The sequence below is a fragment of the Scyliorhinus canicula genome, chromosome 1 (assembly GCF_902713615.1).
Source record: "Scyliorhinus canicula chromosome 1, sScyCan1.1, whole genome shotgun sequence".
Classification (NCBI taxonomy): Eukaryota; Metazoa; Chordata; class Chondrichthyes; order Carcharhiniformes; family Scyliorhinidae; genus Scyliorhinus; species Scyliorhinus canicula.
The window spans coordinates 184,781,698-184,802,390 of record NC_052146.1 but is presented as its reverse complement, the minus strand read 5'-3'; the positions used below and the strand labels follow the sequence as shown (position 1 = coordinate 184,802,390).

Below are 20,693 nucleotides of genomic sequence, written 5' to 3'. Positions count from 1 at the left end.
TAACCTGCACATCTTTGTGCAAAAGGGAGGAAACAGGAGCACCCGGAGGAAACCCACGCAGACATGGGGAGAACGTGCAGACTCTGCACAGACAGTGACCCAAGCCAGGAATCGAACCTGGGACCCTAGCGCTGTGAAGCGACAGTGCTAACCACTGTGCTACTGTGCCCACCCCTGTGCTACCGTTCATTGGGAAACTGGATCTATTTGACCAATGATTTGAGGATTGGAGTCAGTACATCGAATTACTCCGTTTTCTTTTTTTTATAAATTTAGAGTACTCAATTATTTTTTCCAATTAAGGGGCAATTTTTAGTGTGGCCAATCCGCCTATCCTGCACATCTTTGGGTTGTGGGGGTGAAACCCACGCAGACACGGGGAGAATGTGCAAACTCCACATGGACAGTGACCAGAGCCGGGATTCGAACCCAGGTTCTCAGTGCCGCAGGCAGCAATGCTAACCACTGTGCCACCGTGCTGTGGCTCAGTTTTCTTTACTGCAAGTGAGATCGCCGGGGAGGAAAAGAAGATGATACTTCTGTCAGTTTGTAGGTTTGGCCTCAAATGTATAATTTGATTTGGAACCTCACGTTCCTAGAGACAACCGACTCGAAAACCTTTAACCAGGCAATGAAATTGGTTAAAGAACATTTCAACCCAAGGCCCTCTATTTATCCTCCAACATTTTCCATTTACCTCTGCAGTGAGGGACCATGAAGAGTCTGTCTCAGCCTTTATAGCCAGGTCTCAACAGCTTCCTGAGCACTGAGTTCAGGACTGCGCTGAGTGACCAGTTGCGTGATCGGCTGGTTTGTGGAATCCATAACCTTAATATCCAGAAGAAGCTTCTGATGGAGGCCACAATTACTTTGGAAAAAGTGAGTGAGATAGCTTGGGCGACAGAGTGCAACCAAAGGAGGCACATTAAAGCATGTTGCCGCATGAGGCAGAGTGTCAGCGCAAAACAAACACAGCAGCAGTCCACAGTGTCACTGAACATAGTGGAGCAGGGTTCTGAAGAAAAACATGCAATGTATCAGTTAAATGCAATCCAATTGAATAAGACCGCTTTATATTAAATTGTCCTTTTATTATAAATTTAGAGTACCCAATTCATTTTTTCCAATTAAGGGGCAATTTATTGCGGCCAATCCACCTACTCTGCACACCTTTGGGTTGTGGGGGCGAAACACATGCAAACACAGGGAGAATGTACAATCTCTACACGGACAGTGACCCAGAGCCGGGATCGTACCTGGGACCTCGGCGCCGTGAGGAAGCTGTGTTAACCACTGCGCCACCGTGCTGCCCTCAAATTAAATTATCTTGAGGATAAATTGTGGACCGCTCAAAATGGAAGACAACAACAGTGCTTCGGGACTGTAGTGGGTGAGCAGACTTTCCAATAGTGTGCAGGAATACAGTCTTTAAGTTTGAAGAATACTACAGCCAAGCTTTCAACATTAACCAGGGAAATTTTGAAGATTCGCTGAACAGCCAATACCCCAGTGGCATACAGGGCAGGAGGCCAATCTGCCTTTGGTTTTCTTGGAAGGACATAGACCTAGTCTGTTATGAAAATGAAATGAAATGAAAATGAAATGAAATGAATGAAATGAAAATCGCTTATTGTCACGAGTAGGCTTCAATGAAGTTACTGTGAAAAGCCCCTAGTCGCCACATTCCGGCGCCTGTCCGGGGAGGCTGGTGCGGGAATCGAACCGTGCTGCTGGCCTGCTTGGTCTGCTTTAAAAGCCAGCGATTTAGACGAGAGAGTTAAACCAGCCCCTAGTTAGGAAGAGACTAGTTACAGAAGATTCCGATCAACTAACTGAAGATCCTCAAAATATCTGATGGTGTTCTCCAAGATGTTGCAGGAGGTATGAAGACATCCAACACAGGAGTTGGGCTGGATTAAGGGTATAAAAGTATATATGTCAATCTGAATTCAACGCCGAAGATCTTCAGAGCCAAACCAGACAGTTAAACCCCAGACAGTTGAAGCAGAGCTGAAGAGATTGGAAAAGCTAAGTATAACCAAGCAGTCCAGTTTTCAGAATGGATGGCGCCAATAATCCCTGTCCTTAAACGTGATTATTTGATAAGGATTTGTGGAGACTCTCAACTGACCATGAATCAGGCTGCCCAGGTTGGTCGGTACATGATGCTCTGAATTGAAGCCCTCTACACTATGCTGCTGGGGGGCCTCACCTAATCAAAATTGGATCTCAATCACGCCTACCTGCAACAAGAACTGGATTAGGAGTCTCAAATTTTCTACAAATATCCACAAAGGCCTCTTCCAGTATACCAGACTGACATACCGCAGGCTAAAACAATCTCCCAGCACACGATGGAATATCTCCTCCAGAGGATTTCCATTGTGGAATACAATGTTGACAAATGTGAGGTTATCCATTTTGGTAGGAATAACAGCAAACGGGATTATTATTTAAACGATAAAATATTAAAGCATGCCGCTGTTCAGAGAGACTTGGGTGTGCTAGTGCATGAGTCACAGAAGGTTGGTTTACAAGTGCAACAGGTGATTAAGAAGGCAAATGGAATTTTGTCCTTCATTGCTAGAGGGATGGAGTTTAAGACTAGGGAGGTTATGTTGCAATTGTATAAGGTGTTAGTGCGGCCACACCTGGAGTATTGTGTTCAGTTTTGGTCTCCTTACTTGAGAAAGGACGTACTGGCGCTGGAGGGTGTGCAGAGGAGATTCACTAGGTTAATCCCAGAGCTGAAGGGGTTGGATTATGAGGAGAGGTTGAGTAGACTGGGACTGTACTCGTTGGAATTGAGAAGGATGAGGGGGGATCTTATAGAAACATTTAAAATTATGAAGGGAATAGATAGGATAGATGCGGGCAGGTTGTTTCCACTGGCGGGTGACAGCAGAACTAGGGGGCATAGCCTCAAAATAAGGGGAAGTAGATTTAGAACTGAGTTTAGGAGGAACTTCTTCACCCAAAGGGTTGTGAATCTATGGAATTCCTTGCCCAGTGAAGCAGTTGAGGCTCCTTCATTACATGATTTAAGGTAAAGATAGATAGTTTTTTGAAGAATAAAGGGATTAAGGGTTATGGTGTTCGGGCCGGAAAGTGGAGCTGAGTCCACAAAAGATCAGCCAGGATCTCATTGAATGGCGGAGCAGGCTCGAGGGGCCAGATGGCCTACTCCTGCTCCTAGTTCTTATGTTCTTATGTTCTTATGATGGTCAACCTTGATGATGCACTGGTCGGCAGCACTACATCAGAAGAACATGTGGCCAGCTCAGAGGAAGTATTAAAGAGGTTTTGTAATGCTGGGGTTTGTCTAAAATACGGAAAATGTACTTTCCAGGCCTGAGGAGTGACGTACCTAGGATTTTGCCTTGATGGGACAGGGATGCACTCTTTGGGGGGGAAAAAAGGTCAAGGCCATAAGAGATACCGCTGCACCCAAAAATGTCAGCGAGCTTAAATCCCTCTGTGTGGTCAAGTATTATGGAAGGTTTATTTCAAATTTAGCCACAACACTGGAACCATTACACCAGCTGTTAAGCAAGAATCAGCGGTGGCAATTGAGAGCCCAGAGAGGAAACATCCCGAGTCGTGAAGCGAGCCGTCGTCTTCAAGTCTTTTGGTGCATTTTGACCTTGACCTGGGGAAACCAATTGTGCTGACATGTGAGTGTCCCCTTACAATATAGGAGAAGTTTTATCCCACAAAATGGGAGATGGTTCATAACATCCTCTCGCCTTTGCCTCCAGGACCATTTCTGAAGCAGAACAAAACTATGCGCAGATGGTGGAGAGTTCTGGTGTGAAAAAATTCCATCAGTATGTGTACAGTCAATGATTCAACATAGTGACTGATGGGAAGATACGCCCATATCGCCCATAGCCTCGGCAAGAGTACAGTGTTGGGCCTTGTTGGCGGCCTACAACTATGGTTTTCAGCACCAGTCTGAGACGTAAATTGCTCATGTGGGTGCATTAAGTCACCTACCACCATCTGTACCCCAGCACATCATTCTAGCCCGAAACCTCTGAGACAGTCTGCCAGTGTCCAAGGAACATACTCATAACTGCACCCAAAGAAACCCTATTCTTTCAAAGGTTAAACAAATGATACAGTCCAGCTGGTATTACGAGACGCCCGAACAGCTGAGGCCCTACTTCACTCGTCAGGATGAGTTGACCTGTGAAGACGACATGATTCTGTGGGAATCATTTTTTAAAAATAAATTTAGAGTACCCAATTCATTTTTACCAGTTAAGGGGCAATTTAGCGTGGCCAATCCACCTAACCTGCACAGCTTTGGGTTGTGGGGGTGAAACCCCCACAAACACGGAGAATGTGTAAATTCCACACGGACAGTGACCCAGAGCCTGGATCGAACCTGGGACCTCAGCGCCGTGAGGCAACCATGCTAACCACTACACCACCGTGCTGCCCATTCTGTGGGAATCATGAGTGGTTGTTCCGCCTCAAGCCAGGGGCCCCTCCTCCAAGACCTACATAGTTCCCATCCAGGGCAGCTGAAGATGTTGCCGTGGAATTATGTCTGGTGGCCAGGCATGGATAAAACCACTGAAGAACTAATACAACAATGCCATCCTTGACGAAAGCAGCAATATATGCTGCTTTCTGTCACCCTTCACCCTTGGTAATGGCCCAGTCGCCCTTGGACCAGGGTCCACATTGATTTTGCAGGCCCATTTATGGGCAAGATGTTTTTGGTGCTGGTGGATGCCCTTTCTATGTGGCTGTCGGTTCAAGAGATGGAACCACTATCTGGGCAGCCACAGTAGATGCCTTGCAGTGATTGTTTGCCATTCACTGTCTTCCCGAGTCAATTGTTTTGGACAATGGCACTGCCTTAACCGGTGATTATTTCCAGGTTTTGTGCGAGCCAGTGTCATACGACACACTAGATCAGGCCCTTACCACCCAGTGTCTAACGGTCTGCTGGGAGGGCTGGCCAAACTTTCAAGAATGCCATGTAAACACAGTCAGATAAACCACTTCGTCAGAGGTTGGCTAATCTTTTTGCTGTTGTGTAATTCCACCCTTCATTCAACCACGGGGGTCATACCAGCTGAGTTTTAAGAATCTGATTGGACCTTGTATTTCCAAATTTGGCGGGGAGGGTGGAGGTATGTCAGGCCTCCAGAAGAGTTAGCAGTCAGAGCAGAGAGAGGACAGGTCATTCTGGTTGGAATTTGGGAGTTGACAAGTCCAGCTAGCATCATGAGGACTCCTGTAACTCTGTCCAGCCAAGGGGAGCCAGGTTCTGTTGTTTCTGTGCAACCAGCTGTGCTTGTCGCGGCTGGTGAGGCCAGTTCGCCTGTCATTGCAGTGGTGCCGCCTGAGGTGACATCGACTGTTGATCACTCAAATACCCAGAAGACTGCTGAGCCTGCGGCAGGGCTAAGGAGGTCCCGGAGGATTCCGCACCGATTTACTTTTTTTTAAATTTGGAGTACCCAATTCTTTTTTTTCCAATTAAGTGCAATTTAGCATGGCCAATCCACCTGCCCGTCTTTCGGTTGTGGGGGTGAGACCCACGCAAACACAGGGAGAATGTGCAAACTCCACACAGACAATGACCCGGAGCCAGGATCGAACCTGGGTGCTCGGCGCCGTGAGGCAACAGTGCTAACTACTGTGCCATCGTGCTGCTTCTGATTGACTTCTTGATGGGCCCTCTTGCAAACTCTGTTATCCCTGATGGTAATAATCTTTAATAGTGTCACAAGTAGACTTACATCAACACTGCAATGAAGTTATTGTGAAAAGCTCGTAGTCGCCGCACTCGGGCGCCTGTTCGGGTACACTGAGGGAGAATTTAGAATGTCCAATTCGCATAACAGCACGTCTGTCGGGCTTTGTGGGAGGAAACTGGAGCACCCGGAGGAAACCCATGCAGACATGGGGAGAACGTGCAGACTCCACACAGACAGTGAAGCAAGCCGGGGATCAAACCTGGGTCCCTGCTGCTGTGAAGCAACAGTGCTAACCACTGTGAGGCCGTGCCGCCCAGTACCTTCTATATATAGTTTCTGGGGTAGTTTTAATAAGGGTCTTATGGGGGGGGGGGGGGATTTGGTAGCACGGCCCCCTTTCAGGGGGAAGGTGTAACGGAAAACATGACTGGCTTGGGGCCAATCATGCGGGTGCCTGCTAACTCCGGCCAATGGGGAGTTTGTTTGGAGCCCTGGAAGCAGGACCCTGGGTAGTTGGACCAGGGAGCCGAAGAGTAAAGACCTCCTGTATTGTGTTATGTGCCTTTTATCCATCTGCTTTTGTCTTTCATTAATAAACACCTTTTGATTACAACTGGAAGCCAGTGTATGCCTTGAGCCACCACAGGAAGATATCTGGTTGACTTGAGAGGGGGAAATTTGTCAGGGAGTGTGGTTCTTCAGCAATACCTACTGTTGGACACTGAGAAAAGCATTGGGTAGCTGTGAGGCTATCTGCAGTCATCCACTAATTCTATCAAACCAAAGTCCTAGGATCAGTTTAAAATACAACAAATTGAGAAAATTATTTTGAGGCACGTTTTCGTTCAAGGTATCTTCAAGGTTTGAAAGGTTTACATTTATGTATCAATGTTAGGTCTGGGTAATGGAGCTCTTTCCATTTCTGGGTAATGGAACTTGGTATCAGCATGGACAATTGAACTCTACGCATTTCAGGCACTAGGGTCTGCACTGGGTCATTGAATATCCCCATTTCAGGTGCCCAGTTAAATGAAAAATTCACTCTACACTGTCTAAACAGCTTGTTTCAGTCCAACTATTTCTGGCCTTCCAATTGAAAATGCACATGAGTTTAATGTTATGCTAAAGGCCCAAGTCTTCAAATTGTTTTCCAGAATTTTAATAGCGGTATTTCAGAAGCACAGGAAGCTGTGTACATTTCTCTTGCCTGTTTCTGTATGTTATGGAAGTCCACTGTGGCTCAGTTGAAGGGTGTTTACTTCTAGATCTCTGAGTTTGACTCCTACTCAAGGACTTGCGCAAAAGAATCAAGGCTGACATCAGTGCAGAACTGTGGGAATGCTGCATTTTCGGAGGTGCCAGTTTTCGGATGAGATGTAGACAATGTGCCAACTATCCTCTCGAGTGGACGTAACAGATCCCAATGCACTACAGAAAGAAGATCAGTGGGCAGCACGGTGGCGCAGTGGGTTAGCCCTGCTGCCTCACGGCGCCGAGGTCCCAGTTTCGATCCCGGCTCTGGGTCACTGTCCGTGCGGAGTTTGCACACGCTCCCCATGTTTGCGTGTGTTTCACCCACAACCCAAAGATGTGCAGGGTAGGTGGATTGGCCATGCTAAATGCCTCTTAATTGAAAAAAATGAATTGGGTACTCTGAATTTATGAAAAAAAAGAAAGAAGGTCAGGGAAGCTATCCATGGTGCCCTGGCCAATATTTGTCCTCCACCAACATAAAATAACAGGACGGCATGTGGCGCAGTGGTTAGCACTGGGACTGCCACGCTGAGGAACTGGGTTTGAATCCCGGCCCTGGGTCACTGTCCATGTGGAGTTTGCACATTCTCCCTGTGTCTGTGTGGGTTTCACTCCCACAACCCAAAGATGTGCTGGTTAGGTGAATTGGCCACGCTAAATTGCCCCTTAATTGGAAAAAGAAAAATAATTGGTTACTCTAAATTTAAAAAAAAAAATAACAGTTTATTTGGTGGTTTTCTCATTGCTGTTGTGGGGATTTGCTGTGCACAAATGGCTGCCATGTGTCCTCCAATACAACAGTGAGTACACTTCAAAATGTACCCCATTTGTTGTCAAGCATTTTAAGATGACCAGTGGTGGTGAAAAGTGCTTATCAATGCAAATCTTTTTTTCTTCTAATTATTCACTAGTTCTGTCTAATTTAATTAACTTTTTAGAGACTATGCAACTGGTGGAACTTGTTCAAGTAAAGAAACTGTCTCTGGAAAGACTATAATCATAACTGGAGCAAACACTGGTATTGGCAAAGAAACTGCTCGAGAACTGGCCAGAAGAGGTAAGTCAGAGGGGAGGGAAGAAATCCTTGAATCACTGTCAATGCCATTGTCCTGAATGGCTATCTGCGATGCATTGTTAAGATGATATATTAATCAATGACCTGTAGTCAAACTTATACAACTTTACATGTAAATTTATCTAGTTCGGGGGCGTCACGGTGGTGCAGTTAGCATGACCGCCTCACTGCGTCGAAGACCCGGGTTCGATCCCGGCACTGGTCACTGTCCCTATGGAGTTTGCACATTCTCCCCATGTCTGCATAGGTCTTACTCCCACAACCCAAACATGTGCAGGGTAGGTGGACTGACTAAATTGTCTCTTAGTTGGGAAAAAATAATTGGATATTCTAAAAAAAAAATGTAAATCCAGTACTGAATGCTCATTATTAATAAAAATACATACAAGTTGCAACACCAAAACAGCACATTTGGCCCAACTAGTCTGTGTAAACATTTAAATAAAGGCAAAATACTGCAGATTTTGGAAATCTTAAATAAAAACAAATACTGGCAGCGTCAATGAAGAGAAACTGAGTTAACATTTCGCCTCAAATATGACTTCTGTTCAGACCCACTTTGTCCCCATAATATTTCTTCCCCTTTTTTCCATTCACCTATCCAATTCAATATTGTGTCTCTGCTTCAACCACTAATCCATGACGTGAATTCCACAGCCTCATAACACTTGTAAAGAAGGTTCTCTCGCCTTCAGTTCTAAACATCTTACATTTAATCTTGCAATTTATGGCCCTCATTCTAGACCCCACAAGTACAATCTACTCCAACTCAAGAGCAAAATGCTGTGGTGCTGGAAAACTGAAATAGAAACAGAAAATGTTGGAAATACTCAGCAGGTCTGGCAGCATATGTGGAGAGAAAACAGAATTAATGTGAAGAGGAGGTCGTGCCTCACTAACTTGATCGAGTTCTTTGAGGAGGTGACAAAGATGATTGATACGGGGAGGACGGTGGATGTTGTTTACAGTGCCTCATGGCAGACTGGTGCAAAAGGTGAAGTCACACAGGATCAGAGGTGAGGTGGCAAGATGGATACAGAACTGGCTCAGTGACAGAAGGCAAAGGGTAGCAGTCGAAGAGTGTTTTCGGAATGGAAAGTTGTGACTAATGGTGTTTCACAGGGATATCTGCTGGAGCCTCTGTTGTTTGTAATATACATAAACAATTTGGAGGAAAATGTAGCCGGTCTGATTAGTAAGTTTGCGGATGACACCAAGGTTGGTGGAGTGGCAGATAGTGTTGAGGATTGTCAGAGGATACAGCAGGACATCGATAGGTTGGAGACATGTGCAGAGAAATGCAAATGGAGTTTAATCCGGACAAATGTGAGGTAATGCATTTTGGTAGATCTAACATCGAGGTGAAATATACCATAAATGGCAAAACTCTTAGGAATATAGAAAGTCAGAGAGATCTGGGTGGGCAAATCCACAGATCTTTGAAAGTGGCAGCAGAAGTGGACAATGTAGTCAAGAAAGCATACGGAATGCTTGCCTTCATTGATGGTGCATCGAGTATAAAAACTGGCAAGTCCTGCTACAGTTGTATAGAACCCTGGTACAGCCGCACTTGGAATATTGAGCACAATTCTGGTCGCCACACTACTAGAAGGATGTGGAGGCTTTGGAGAGGGTGCAGAGGAGTTTACCAGGATGTTGCCTGGTCTGGAGGCTGTTGGCTATGTGGAGAGGCTGAATAAACTCGTACTGTTTTCATTGGAAAGAGGGGTGACCTGATAGAGCTCGACAAGATTATGAGGGGCATGGATAGAGTGGATGGGCTGGACCTCTTTCCCAGAGTGGAGGGGTCAGTCTCCAGGGGGCATAGGTTTAAGGTCCTTGGGGCACAGTTTAGAGGAGATGCGCAAGGCAGTTTTTTTACGCAGAGGGTGGCGAGTGCCTGGAACGCATTGCCAGGGGAAGTTGTGGAAGAAGATACATTAACAGCGTTCAAAAGGCATCTTGACAAACATATGTATAGGATGGATATAGAGGGAAACGGCACAAGGAATTGCTGAAGGTTTTGGCAAAGGTTGGTATCATGACCGGTACAGGCTTGGAGGGTCGAACGGCCTGTTCCTGTGCTGTATTGTTCTTTGTACTTCACCAATAATGGGGATGTTCTGCTACTGGGGCCAGAAGTTGAAAGTCTTAACAGAAACCTCTGTTCAGCCAGTGGCAAGGCCTGAAGAGCCTTTTAGTTAAGAGGCCGTTTCCGTGACTGCTATCCGATTAAAGGCAGCAGCCTACCCTCGAGATGCCAGGCACCAGGTTTCACCCAGAGGACCCTCCCAGAGGTGCAACAGAACCTGCGACGCCAAAATGCTCAGAGATGGGAACTAGCCTTTAATTGGCTACTTAAGTGATTCAATTAGCCTCACAGCAAGCATTCAGTTTACCAACTTTCCCTGCTGCTGACAAAATGACATGATGATGGGAAGACAACAGGCTCCCCTCTTCACCTTCTTCTGCCATTTTCACAGCACTCGCACACCCAAAGAGCTCAGAAAATTCAGTTCAGTATTTCAGGTCGATGACTGTTCATCAGAACTGCCCTGATGCCGGTTATTGACCTGAAACATTAACTCTGTTTTTGGCTCTCCATGGATACTGCCAGGCCTGCTGAGTACTTCCAGCATTTCATGCTGCTGTGTTTCTCGATTTCTGCATACATAACATCTGGTGTATTGTAAAGATGCACTTCCACAGACTTCATTAATGAACATAAAAGGTATTTATTAATGAAAAATTGCCACGTGGGCTGGAGCTAGCTCCCAAAATGTCTCTCTGCCTAGGAGCTCCTCTCCATAGGGTGATTCCACATGGAATCATGATTGGTCACACAAGCCATGTTACCTTTATAGCTGCGTTACCCTTAAAGGGACAATCACCGCATGTGTACAAGTCATGAGGTTGATTTTGAACAAGTTGGAAGTAAGGTGTCAACTCTTTCATTCATTATTTCAACACTTGGGCCCTGATATTTTCAGGAAAACAGGGAAGTTGTAGGTGAGGCTAAAACCAGCTGAAGGACAAGGCAAGGCTGGCTATGTGGAAGTCCTGTCAATCTTCCTGGCAGATTCATTGTATCTTGTTGATCTGCTTTCCATCTGACAATTGGACAAATTGATAACCGGCAGGTAAAAGACCAGCGCAACGAGGCCTCAACCGGGTGCATTTGGGAATGGTCCCCAGCAATCAGGAGGGGGAGAAATTGACAATCTGCAGGGGAAGGAATGTCAGTGTCAACAATCGAGAGGGAGGGCCAGTTTGGCCAATGTGGATTGATCATGGTCAAGTGAGCTATTGGGGCTCCGAGGGAAGGGGGCTGGGAGGCTGAACCCTCCCTTAAGGAATTTTGGGATATGCTCTCCCGCATCTCCCGGCTCACGAGGAGTGCTGAAAATGCCACTCTCCTTACGAATCATCAGCTCCCTCCACCATTTAACTGCCAAGTTTCCCAACCCTCTGGCAGGCCACATAACATGAGATGGTTTCAAATCTGTTTCCCCATTGGACTATAGTGTCCAATTTAAAAAAAAAAATTTTTATTGACGTTTACATTTTTACACTGTACAGGAGATGATTGAAACGATTATTATTTACAATTTACATGATCCCTTTTGGTCTCCTCCCCTTTTCTACTATTTTCGGGCCCTGTCTGCAGCCCGTTCCTCTACCATAGGTGGTTTATTTTCGCCCGTTTTGCTCTTGTGGCTTTGTGGGGGATCCCTCAGGCCCCTGTGTCGATCTCTCCCTGGGCACCGTCCTGGCATTTCCTTGGGTCTCTCTCTTCACCACCCCCCTCCCCGCCCCCGTTACACCCTCCCCCTCTGTTCCTGTCTGCTCTGTGGGCTCAGGTGGTTCCTATCCGTCCCCCTCCCCCCTCCTCCCTTTCTATCCATTATTGGCTTTAAACAGGTCCTGGAACAGGCTGATGAATTGCCCCCATGCTTTGTGACCCTCAGTCTGACCCTCGGATGGTGTATTTGATTTTCTCCAGATGGAGAAATTCCGACAGGTCTGCCAGCCAGTTTGCAGCTGAGGGTGGTGCTGCTGATCGTAAGCTGAGCAGGATTCTCCAGCAGGCGATTAGAGAAACAAATGCAAGGGCGCGGCCCTCTTCCCCATATGTAGTTCTGGCAGGTCCGATACCCCGAAGACTCCCACTTTCGGGCACAGCGACACACTCACCCCCACAACCTTGGACTTCGCCTTAAAGAAGGCTGTTCAGAACCCAACAAGTCTGGGGCAGGCTCAGAACATGTAGGCATGGTTAGCCAGGCCTCCCTGGCACCGTTCACGTTTGTCCCCCACCTCTGGGTAGAACCTGTTCATTTGGGTTCTGGTTAGGTGTGCTCTGTACACCACTTTAAACTGCATGAGGCTTGGTTGTGCGCAGGAGGAGGTGGTGTTGGCCCTACTTAGTGCTTCGCTCAGAGTCCCCTCCCTACTTCCATCCCTAGTTCCATCCAGTGATGCCCTCGCCCTTTCTAAAAGTCGTCCGTATATGTCACCGCAGTTCCATTTTTCCATACTGTCCACATCCAGTAGCTCCTCCAACATTATGTCTCTCGGGGCTCTAGGATGTCTTGTCATCTCCCTGCAGAGAATGTTTTTGACATGTAAATGTCATAGTTCCTGTCCGTTCGGTAATTCTAGTCTCTCCGACAGCTCTTCTAAGGTCGCGAGTCTGTCCCCCGTGTAAAAGTCTCTGATCACTAGTGCCCTCCTGTCCTGTCTCCACCTAAAGGTGGCACCTAGCATGGCTAGTGGGAACCTATGGTTGCCGCAGATGGGGGCCACGGTGGACACCTCGTTAAAGTGAACATAGAACAGTACAGCACAGAACAGGCCCTTCGGCCCTCGATGTTGTGCCGAGCAATGATCACCCTACTCAAACCCACGTATCCACCCTATACCCGTAACCCAACAACCCCCCCCATTAACCTTACTTTTTAGGACACTACGGGCAATTTATCATGGCCAATCCACCTAACCCGCACATCTTTGGACTGTGGGAGGAAACCGGAGCACCCGGAGGAAACCCACGCACACACGGGGAGGACGTGCAGACTCCGCACAGACAGTGACCCAGCCTGGGACCCTGGAGCTGTGAAGCATTTGTGCTAACCACCATGCTACCGTGCTGCCCCAAAGTGTTTAGCATTTAGCATTGCTGAAGTGTTGTCCCACCTGGTTCCAGGTTTTTAGTGTTGCTCCCACCACTGGGCTTGATATATGTTTTGCCGGTGGGGATGGGAGCACTGCCGTGGCGAGGGCTCGGAGGGCCATTCAGGAGGGTTCCTCGAACCTCACCCATTCCATGTTCGGTTCCCTTACCATTCCCCTCGCTCTCTCGGCTGTGGCTGTCCAGTGATAGTGTTGCAAGTTCGGGATGGCCAGGCCATCCATGCATCTTCTCCTCTGCAGTGTTGTCTTGGGGATTCTTTGATTTTTCGCCCATGCCCCCCCCCCCCCCCCCCCCCCCCCCCCCCCCCAATACAAACGCCATAATCATTTTATCTATTCTTTGGAAAAAGGCCTTGGGGATGAAGATCGGTATGGATCTAAACAGGAAGAGGAACCTTGGCAGTGCATTCATCTTGATCGTCTGCACCCTCCCCACCAGGGCAAGCCGGGGTGCATGCCATCTCTTTTTAACTTCCTCTGCCAGACTGGTCAGATTTCACTTGTGGATTCGTGTCCACTCGTGAGCTATCTGGATCCCCAGGTGGCAAAATTTGTTTTGAGCTATTTTAAATGGGAGATCCTCCAGCTCTATCCCTCCCCGTTCGGATTCACCGAGAAAACTTCACTTGAGTTTGTAGCCCACGAAGACCCTGAACTCTTCCAGGAGCTCCATGATTTCTTTCAAGCCGTTCTGCGGGTCCGAGATGTAGAGGAGAAGATCATCTGCATAGAGTGAAACTGTGTGCTCTCTGTCTCCTCTTCGGATGCCCTTCCAGCCTCTCGCGTCTTGCAGGGCGAGCACCAGTGGCTCAATTGCATTTGATAAGGTTCCCCACGGTAGGCTATTGCAGAAAATAAGGAAGTATGGGATTGAAGGTGATTTAGCGGTTTGGATCAGTAATTGGCTAGCTGAAAGAAGACAGAGGGTGGTGGTTGATGGCAAATGTTCATCCTGGAGTTCAGTTACTAGTGGTGTACCGCAAGGATCTGTTTTGGGGCCACTGCTGTTTGTCATTTTTATAAATTACCTGGAAGAGGGTGTAGAAGGATGGGTTAGTAAATTTGCAGATGACACGAAGGTCGGTGGAGTTGTGGATAGTGCTGAAGGATGTTATAGGATACAGAGGACACTACGGGCAATTTAGCATGGCCAATCCACCTAATCCACACATCTTTGGACTGTGGGAGGAAACCGGAGCACCCGGAGGAAACCCACGCACACAGAGCTGCAGAGCTGGGCTGAGAGGTGGCAGATGGAGTTTAATGCGGAAAAGTGTGAGGTGGTTCACTTTGGAAGGAGTAACAGGAATGCAGAGTACTGGGCTAATGGCAAGATTCTTGGTAGTGTAGATGAACAGAGAGATCTCGGCATCCAGGTACATAAATCCCTGAAAGTTGCTACCCAGGTTAATAGGGCTGTTAAGAAGGCATATGGTGTGCTAGCCTTTATCAGCAGGGGGATTGAGTTTCGGAGCCACAAGGTCATGCTGCAGCTGTACATAACTCTGGTGCGGCCGCACCTGGAGTACTGCGTGCAGTTCTGGTCACCACATTATAGGAAGGATGTGGAAGCTTTGGAAAGGGTTCAGAGGAGATTTACTAGGATGTTGCCTGGTATGGAGGGAAGGTCTTACGAGGAAAGGCTCAGGGACTTGAGGTTGTTTTCGTTAGAGAGGAGAAGGCTGAGAGGTGACTTAATAGAGACATATAAGATAGTCGGAGGGTTAGGTAGGGTGGACAGTGAGAGTCTTTTTCCTCGGATGGTGATGACCAACACGAGGGGACATAGCTTTAAATTGAGGGGTGATAGATATAGGACAGATGTCAGAGGCAGTTTCTTTACTCGGAGAGTAGTTGGGGTGTGGAACGCCCTGCCTGCAACAGTAGTAGACTCGCCAACTTTAAGGGCATTTAAGTGGTCACTGGATAGACATATGGATGAAAATGGAATAGTGTAGGTCAGATAGGCTTCAGATGGTTTCACAGGTCGGCGCAACATCGAGGGCCGAAGGGCCCGTACTGCGCTGTAGTGTTCTATGTTCTATGTTCTAAACAGGAGCGGGGACAGCAGGCATCCCTGCCTGGTGCCTCAGTGTAACTGGAAGTATTCAGAGCTGATGGTGTTGGTCCAAATGCTCGCCTTGGGGGCATTGTACAGCAGTTTCATTCCCAAGGTGAACTCCGTCCCTAGCCCAAACCGCTCCAGTACCTCAGTGAGGTACTTTGATTCTGTCAAAGGCCCTTTCTACATCCAGAGAGATGATCACCTCTGGTGTTCTCTCCCCGGATCGGGTAATTATTGCATTTAGCAGCCGCCTGATTTTCCGCAGTTAGTTGTCTACCCTTGACAAAGCCCGTCGGGTCCTCTGCGACCACCTCTGGTACATAGTTCTCCAGTCTTTTGACCAGGATTTTCGGGAGTATTTTCACATTTACGATGAGCAGCGAAATGGGTCTATACGATGGGCATTCCGTCTGGTCTTTGTCTTTTTTGTGTATCAGCGATATGGTGACATTAGCATTGGAAGCAGAGTGCTCCTCACGAGTGAGTCTGCGAACATCTCCCATAGATGTGGGGCAAAAACCAGTGCAAATATCTTGTAGAAGTCTGCTGGGAACCCGTCGGGTCTTGGCACCTTCCCCGCCTGCATGGAGTTAGAACATAGAACAGTACAGCACAGAACAGGCCCTTCGGCCCTCGATGTTGTGCCGAGCAATGATCACCCTACTCAAACCCACGTATCCCCCTATACCCGTAACCCAACAACCCCCCTTAACCTTACATTTTAGGACACTACGGGCAATTTAGCATGGCCAATCCACCTAACCATGGAGAGTTGATGCTCTCCATGATCTCTCCCAGTCCTGTTGGCGCTTCCAGCTCCCTCCATCTATTGTCCCCCATGATTGGCATGTCTAGAGAATCGAGGGAATCATTTCATCCCCAAATCCTCGGAAGAAGGCTCGGAAGTGTACAGTCCCTGGTAGAAGGCCTTAAATGCTTTGTTGACCGCTTTAGGTTCGGCTACCAGTGTGCCTCTGCTGTCCTTTACCTGAGCTATTTCCCTTCTGGCTACCTGCTTTCTCAGCTGGTGAGCCAAGAGGCAGCTAGCCTTCTCTCCATGTTCATAAAACATCCCCCATATCTGGCGGAGTTGGTGCACTGCCTTCCTGGTGGATAGCAGGTTAAAGTTCATTTCTAGCTTTTTCCTCATGCCAGAAGCTCTACAGTATTGGCCTTGGAGTATCTTCTGTCGACCTCCAGTATGGAGTCGATCAGTTGTTGCCTCGCCGCTCTTTCTTCCCTGTCCCTGCGACCCTTTCAGGCTATAATCCCTCCCCCAATCACCAGCTTCCGTGCCTCCCAGAACATGGAAGGTGAGACTTCCCCATTCTGGTTGTTAGTAATGTACTCGCCTACGGCCAGTGTTTTCTGGCAGAAGACCTTGTCAATCAGGGGGTCCGTTTCCAACCTCCATGTGGTGCTTAAGAAACGGCCTGTCTCCAAACTCACATCCATGTAATGTGGAGCGTGGTTGGAGATGACTATCGCGGAGTATTCTGCTCTTACTGTTTCTGGAAGCACCGGTTTCCATACTGCAAAGAGGTCGATACGGGTCTATACCTTGTGTACTGGTGAGGAGAACAAGAATTCCTTCTCAGCTGGGTGCAGGAACCGCCATGGGTCCATTGCCCCATCTGCTCCATAAACATTCCCAGTTCCCTGGCCATGCCTGTCTTTTTCCCCATTCTGGGGTTTGATTGGTCCATCAATGGGTAAGCAGTTAAAAGTTCCCCCCAACCCACCATGATAGAGTTGGTGTGTGTCGATGTTGGAGGTTTCTGCCATGGTTTTCTTTATGAAATCCCTGTCATCCCAGTTGGGAGCAGAGATGTTACCAGGACCACCGGTGCCCCGCACAAGACATCGCTGATCAAGACGACATCGTCTTTGTCGCCGAAAACCCTGTCCTCCTGGACCCGATGGCGGCCATGGTGTGAGTGGTCGCACATTTGGTGGCTCCCCCACGTGGCGTTTTTCGGACCTTTTCCCCGGTTAACGGTTGGATGTGAGGAAGCAAAAAGGTGCACGAGAGTTAGTAGCAGAGATTGACCTGTATGGAGCTGAGGGCCAGAAGCGGTCGCAAAAGAGGGGAACAGACTGCAAAGGTTGGTGTGGTGCCCGTGACGATGGAGATGGCGGAGAGTCAGAGAGCGACCCTGCCGGCTCAGTCGTTAACACAGCAGCTGGTGGAGCGGGCAGCATGGTGGCGTAATAGTTAGCACTGCTGCATCACGGCGCTGTGGTCCCAGGTTCGATCCTGGCTTTGGGTCACTGTCCATGTGGAGTTTGCACATTGTCCCCGTGTTTGCGTGGGTTTCGCCCCCACAATCCAAAGGTGTGCAGGGTAGGTGGATCGGCCATGCTAAATTGTCCCTTAATTGGAAAAAATGAATTGGGTACTCTAAATTTATAAGAAAGAAAAAAGACAGAGCTGCTGGTGGGCTTCCTCAATGAAAAGTTCACCCAGCAACACTAGGAGAATCTGGAGGACCTGGTCCAGGCTGTGGATTCGATTTAAGGCGGTGATTGGCCGCGTGGAGACGAGGCTGGAGGCCCAGGGTCAGGTGATCCAGAAGATGGAGGAGGTGGCGGGGGAACACGAGGAGCAGCTTGCCTCGATGGCAGCGGAGATGGGCTAATGCGGGATCAGCAGAGGCGGCTCCAGGAGAAAGTCAAAGACCTGGAGAACCGGTCAGGCAGGCAGAATATTAGGATTGTGGGCCTGCTGGAGGGGAGTGAAGGAGCCGACACTGGCGCGTATGTGGGGAGGATGCTGGAGGAGCTGCTGGGAGAGGGAGCTTTCGCATGAGCTCGAGGTGGATCGAGCGCATAGGGCGCTAATGAGGATGGTGGTGCATTTGCACCGCTTCCTAGACAAGGAGCGGGTCATGAGGAGGGCTAGGCAAACTAGGCGCTGGACCTGGTAAGGCAGTGAACTTCAAATGTACCAGGACCTGGGTGCAGAGCAGGTAAAGAGGAGAGCAAGCTTCAACAAGGCCAAGGCAGCCCTCTACAAGAAGGGGGGTGACGTTTGGGATGTTGTACCTGGCACGTCTGTGGGTGACTTACGAAGGCCGGGAGCTGTACTTTGGGACGTCAGAGGAGGCGATAGAATTTATCAGAGACAATGGACTGTAGGAGAAGGTGCACTTTGAACTTTGGTGGAGATGCTTTGGCTCTGTGTTTAATTTGTGTTTGGGGCCATTGTTCGGCTTCAGGCTAGTTTTTGTTCTTTGTTGGAAGATGTGGGGGGTTGATCTTTTCAATTGGGCGAGGGCTGCCAGGCCAGCTGGGCGGGCTAGTTCACAGAAGCGCAATGGGGGGTGAGCAGAAGGTTAGTGGGGGGATGGGGATAGGGGTTATTGTTTGAGGGACTGGGTGGGGGAGGGGGGACATACTGCTGACAGGGGAAGGGCTTTTAAAAAGTAATGGGAGGGGGTTCAATGATGGTGGGCGCCCGAGGGTGGGCCTGAGGAGGTGCGGGACGCGGGCTGGAGGCTGGCCCAAGAGGGACTATGGTTGATCGGGTGGGGCGGGGGGTAGTATTATAAGGCTGCTCTTGACCAGGCTGATCACGTCGAACGTGCGAGGGTTGAATGGGCCAGTCAAGAGGGCCTGTGTGGTCGCAGATTTTAAAAGATTAAAGGCGGATTTGGGCATGCTACAGGAGACTCGCCTGAATCTGGGGGGGAGGGGGGGGGGAGAGAATGGGAAGTATAGGGGCAAACTCTGGGGGTAAGTATGTTATGGTGAGCGGGAAACTGGAGGGGATGCCGATGGTGTCAGTGAACATCTATGCCCCGAACTGGGATGATGCTGAATTTATGAGGCGGGTGCTGGGGAAGATTCCTGACCTGAACTTTCATCGGTTGATTATGGGGGATGGGGACTTCCATACGGTCCTGGACCAGCCGAACTCGAGGTCGGGATGGGTGTCGGCAGTAGCTAAGCAGCTCCAGGGGTTCATGGAGCACACGGACGGGCGGTGGGGGGGGGGGGGGGTTGCGGATCCGTGGAGATTTAGGACCTACGCACTAGGTTGACCTACGAGTGAGCAAAAGGGGGGCCCAGCGCCCGCAATGAAGACTGGATGTGGGACTGTTGGCGGACGAAGAGGTGTGTGAGCGGTGAGGAAGGCCATCCGGGATATGTGGAGATTAATCACATGGGGATGTTTCGGCAGGTACGGTATGGGAGGCACTAAAGGCAGTGGTCAGGAGGGAGTTTATATCGATTCGGGCACATAGGGAGAAGGCGGAGAGGGCGGAGATAGAAAGGTTAGCGGAGGAAATCTTGCAAGTGGACTGGAGATATGCGGAGGCCCCGGAGGTGGGGCTGCTAAAGGAACGCCAAAGGCTACAAATGGAATTTAGTTTATTATCCACGGGTAAGGCGGTAGGGCAGTTGTGAAGAGTGAGAGGGGCGGTATACGAGTATGGGGAGAAGACGAGCAGGATGCTAGTGCATCAGTTTTTTAAAATAAATTTAGAGTACCCAATTATTATTTATTTATTTTCCAATTAAGGGGCAATTTAGCGTGGCCAATCCACCTAACCTGCACATCTTTGGGTTGTGGGGGTGAAACCCACGCAGACATGGGGAGAATGTGCAAACTCCACACGGACAGTGACCCAGGGCCGGGATTCAAACCCGGGTCCTCAACGCCGCAGTCCCAGGGCTAATCACTGCGCCACATGCTGCCCGTTAGCGCATCAGTTGAGGAAGCAGGAGGCGGTGAGGGAGATTGGGAAAGTGAAGGACACATGTGGGAATATGGTCTTGGACCCAGCGGGGGTGAACAGGGTGTTTAGGGACTTCTATAGTAAGCTATATGAGTCGGAACTCCCAGCCAGGGAGGAGGGGATGAGGCGGTTTCTGGAAAGATTGGAGTTCCCAAAGGTGGATGAGGAGTTGATAGAGAGCCTGGGGGCCCCAATTGGGCTGGTAGAAGTAGTGGAGAGGCTGGAAGTGATGCAATCAGGTAAGGGCAGGTACCCGGTGGAATTCTACAAGAAGTTCTCAGGGATATTGGGACCGCTATTGGTAAGGGCTTTCAATGAGGCAAAGGAGCTGGGAGTACTTCCCCCGACGTTTTTTTTTTAAAGAGTACCCAATTATTTTTTTTCCAATTAAAGGGCAATTTAGCGTGGCCAATCCACCTAACCTGCACATTTGAGTTGTGGGGGTGAAACCCACGCAGACAGGGGGAGAATGTGCAAACTCAACATGGACAGTGACCCAGGGCCAGGATTCGAACCCGTCTCCTCAGCGCCATAGTCCCAGTGCTAACCACGTTGCCAAGTGCCGTCCCGATCTCCCTCATTCTAAAGCGAAATAATGATCCAGAACAATGTGGGTCATGTAGACCTATTTCCCTTTTAAATGTAGA

The 20,693-nt window shown here is 48.8% G+C and overlaps 1 protein-coding gene across 3 annotated transcripts in view; it reads left to right on the top strand.

The window, feature by feature from the left end:
* LOC119970123 (retinol dehydrogenase 13-like) overlaps positions 1-20,693 on the top strand; it is a 169,577-nt gene that overhangs the window by 102,213 nt on the left and 46,671 nt on the right. For 2 of the 3 annotated variants that reach the window (XM_038804192.1, XM_038804183.1), the window contains exon 2: positions 7,910-8,028. The exons of the other annotated variant lie outside the window; for it this stretch is intronic. In XM_038804192.1, the coding sequence (XP_038660120.1) occupies positions 7,910-8,028 (119 nt within the window). The remainder of the gene's footprint in view (positions 1-7,909; positions 8,029-20,693) is intronic. 3 annotated transcript variants of the gene reach the window in all.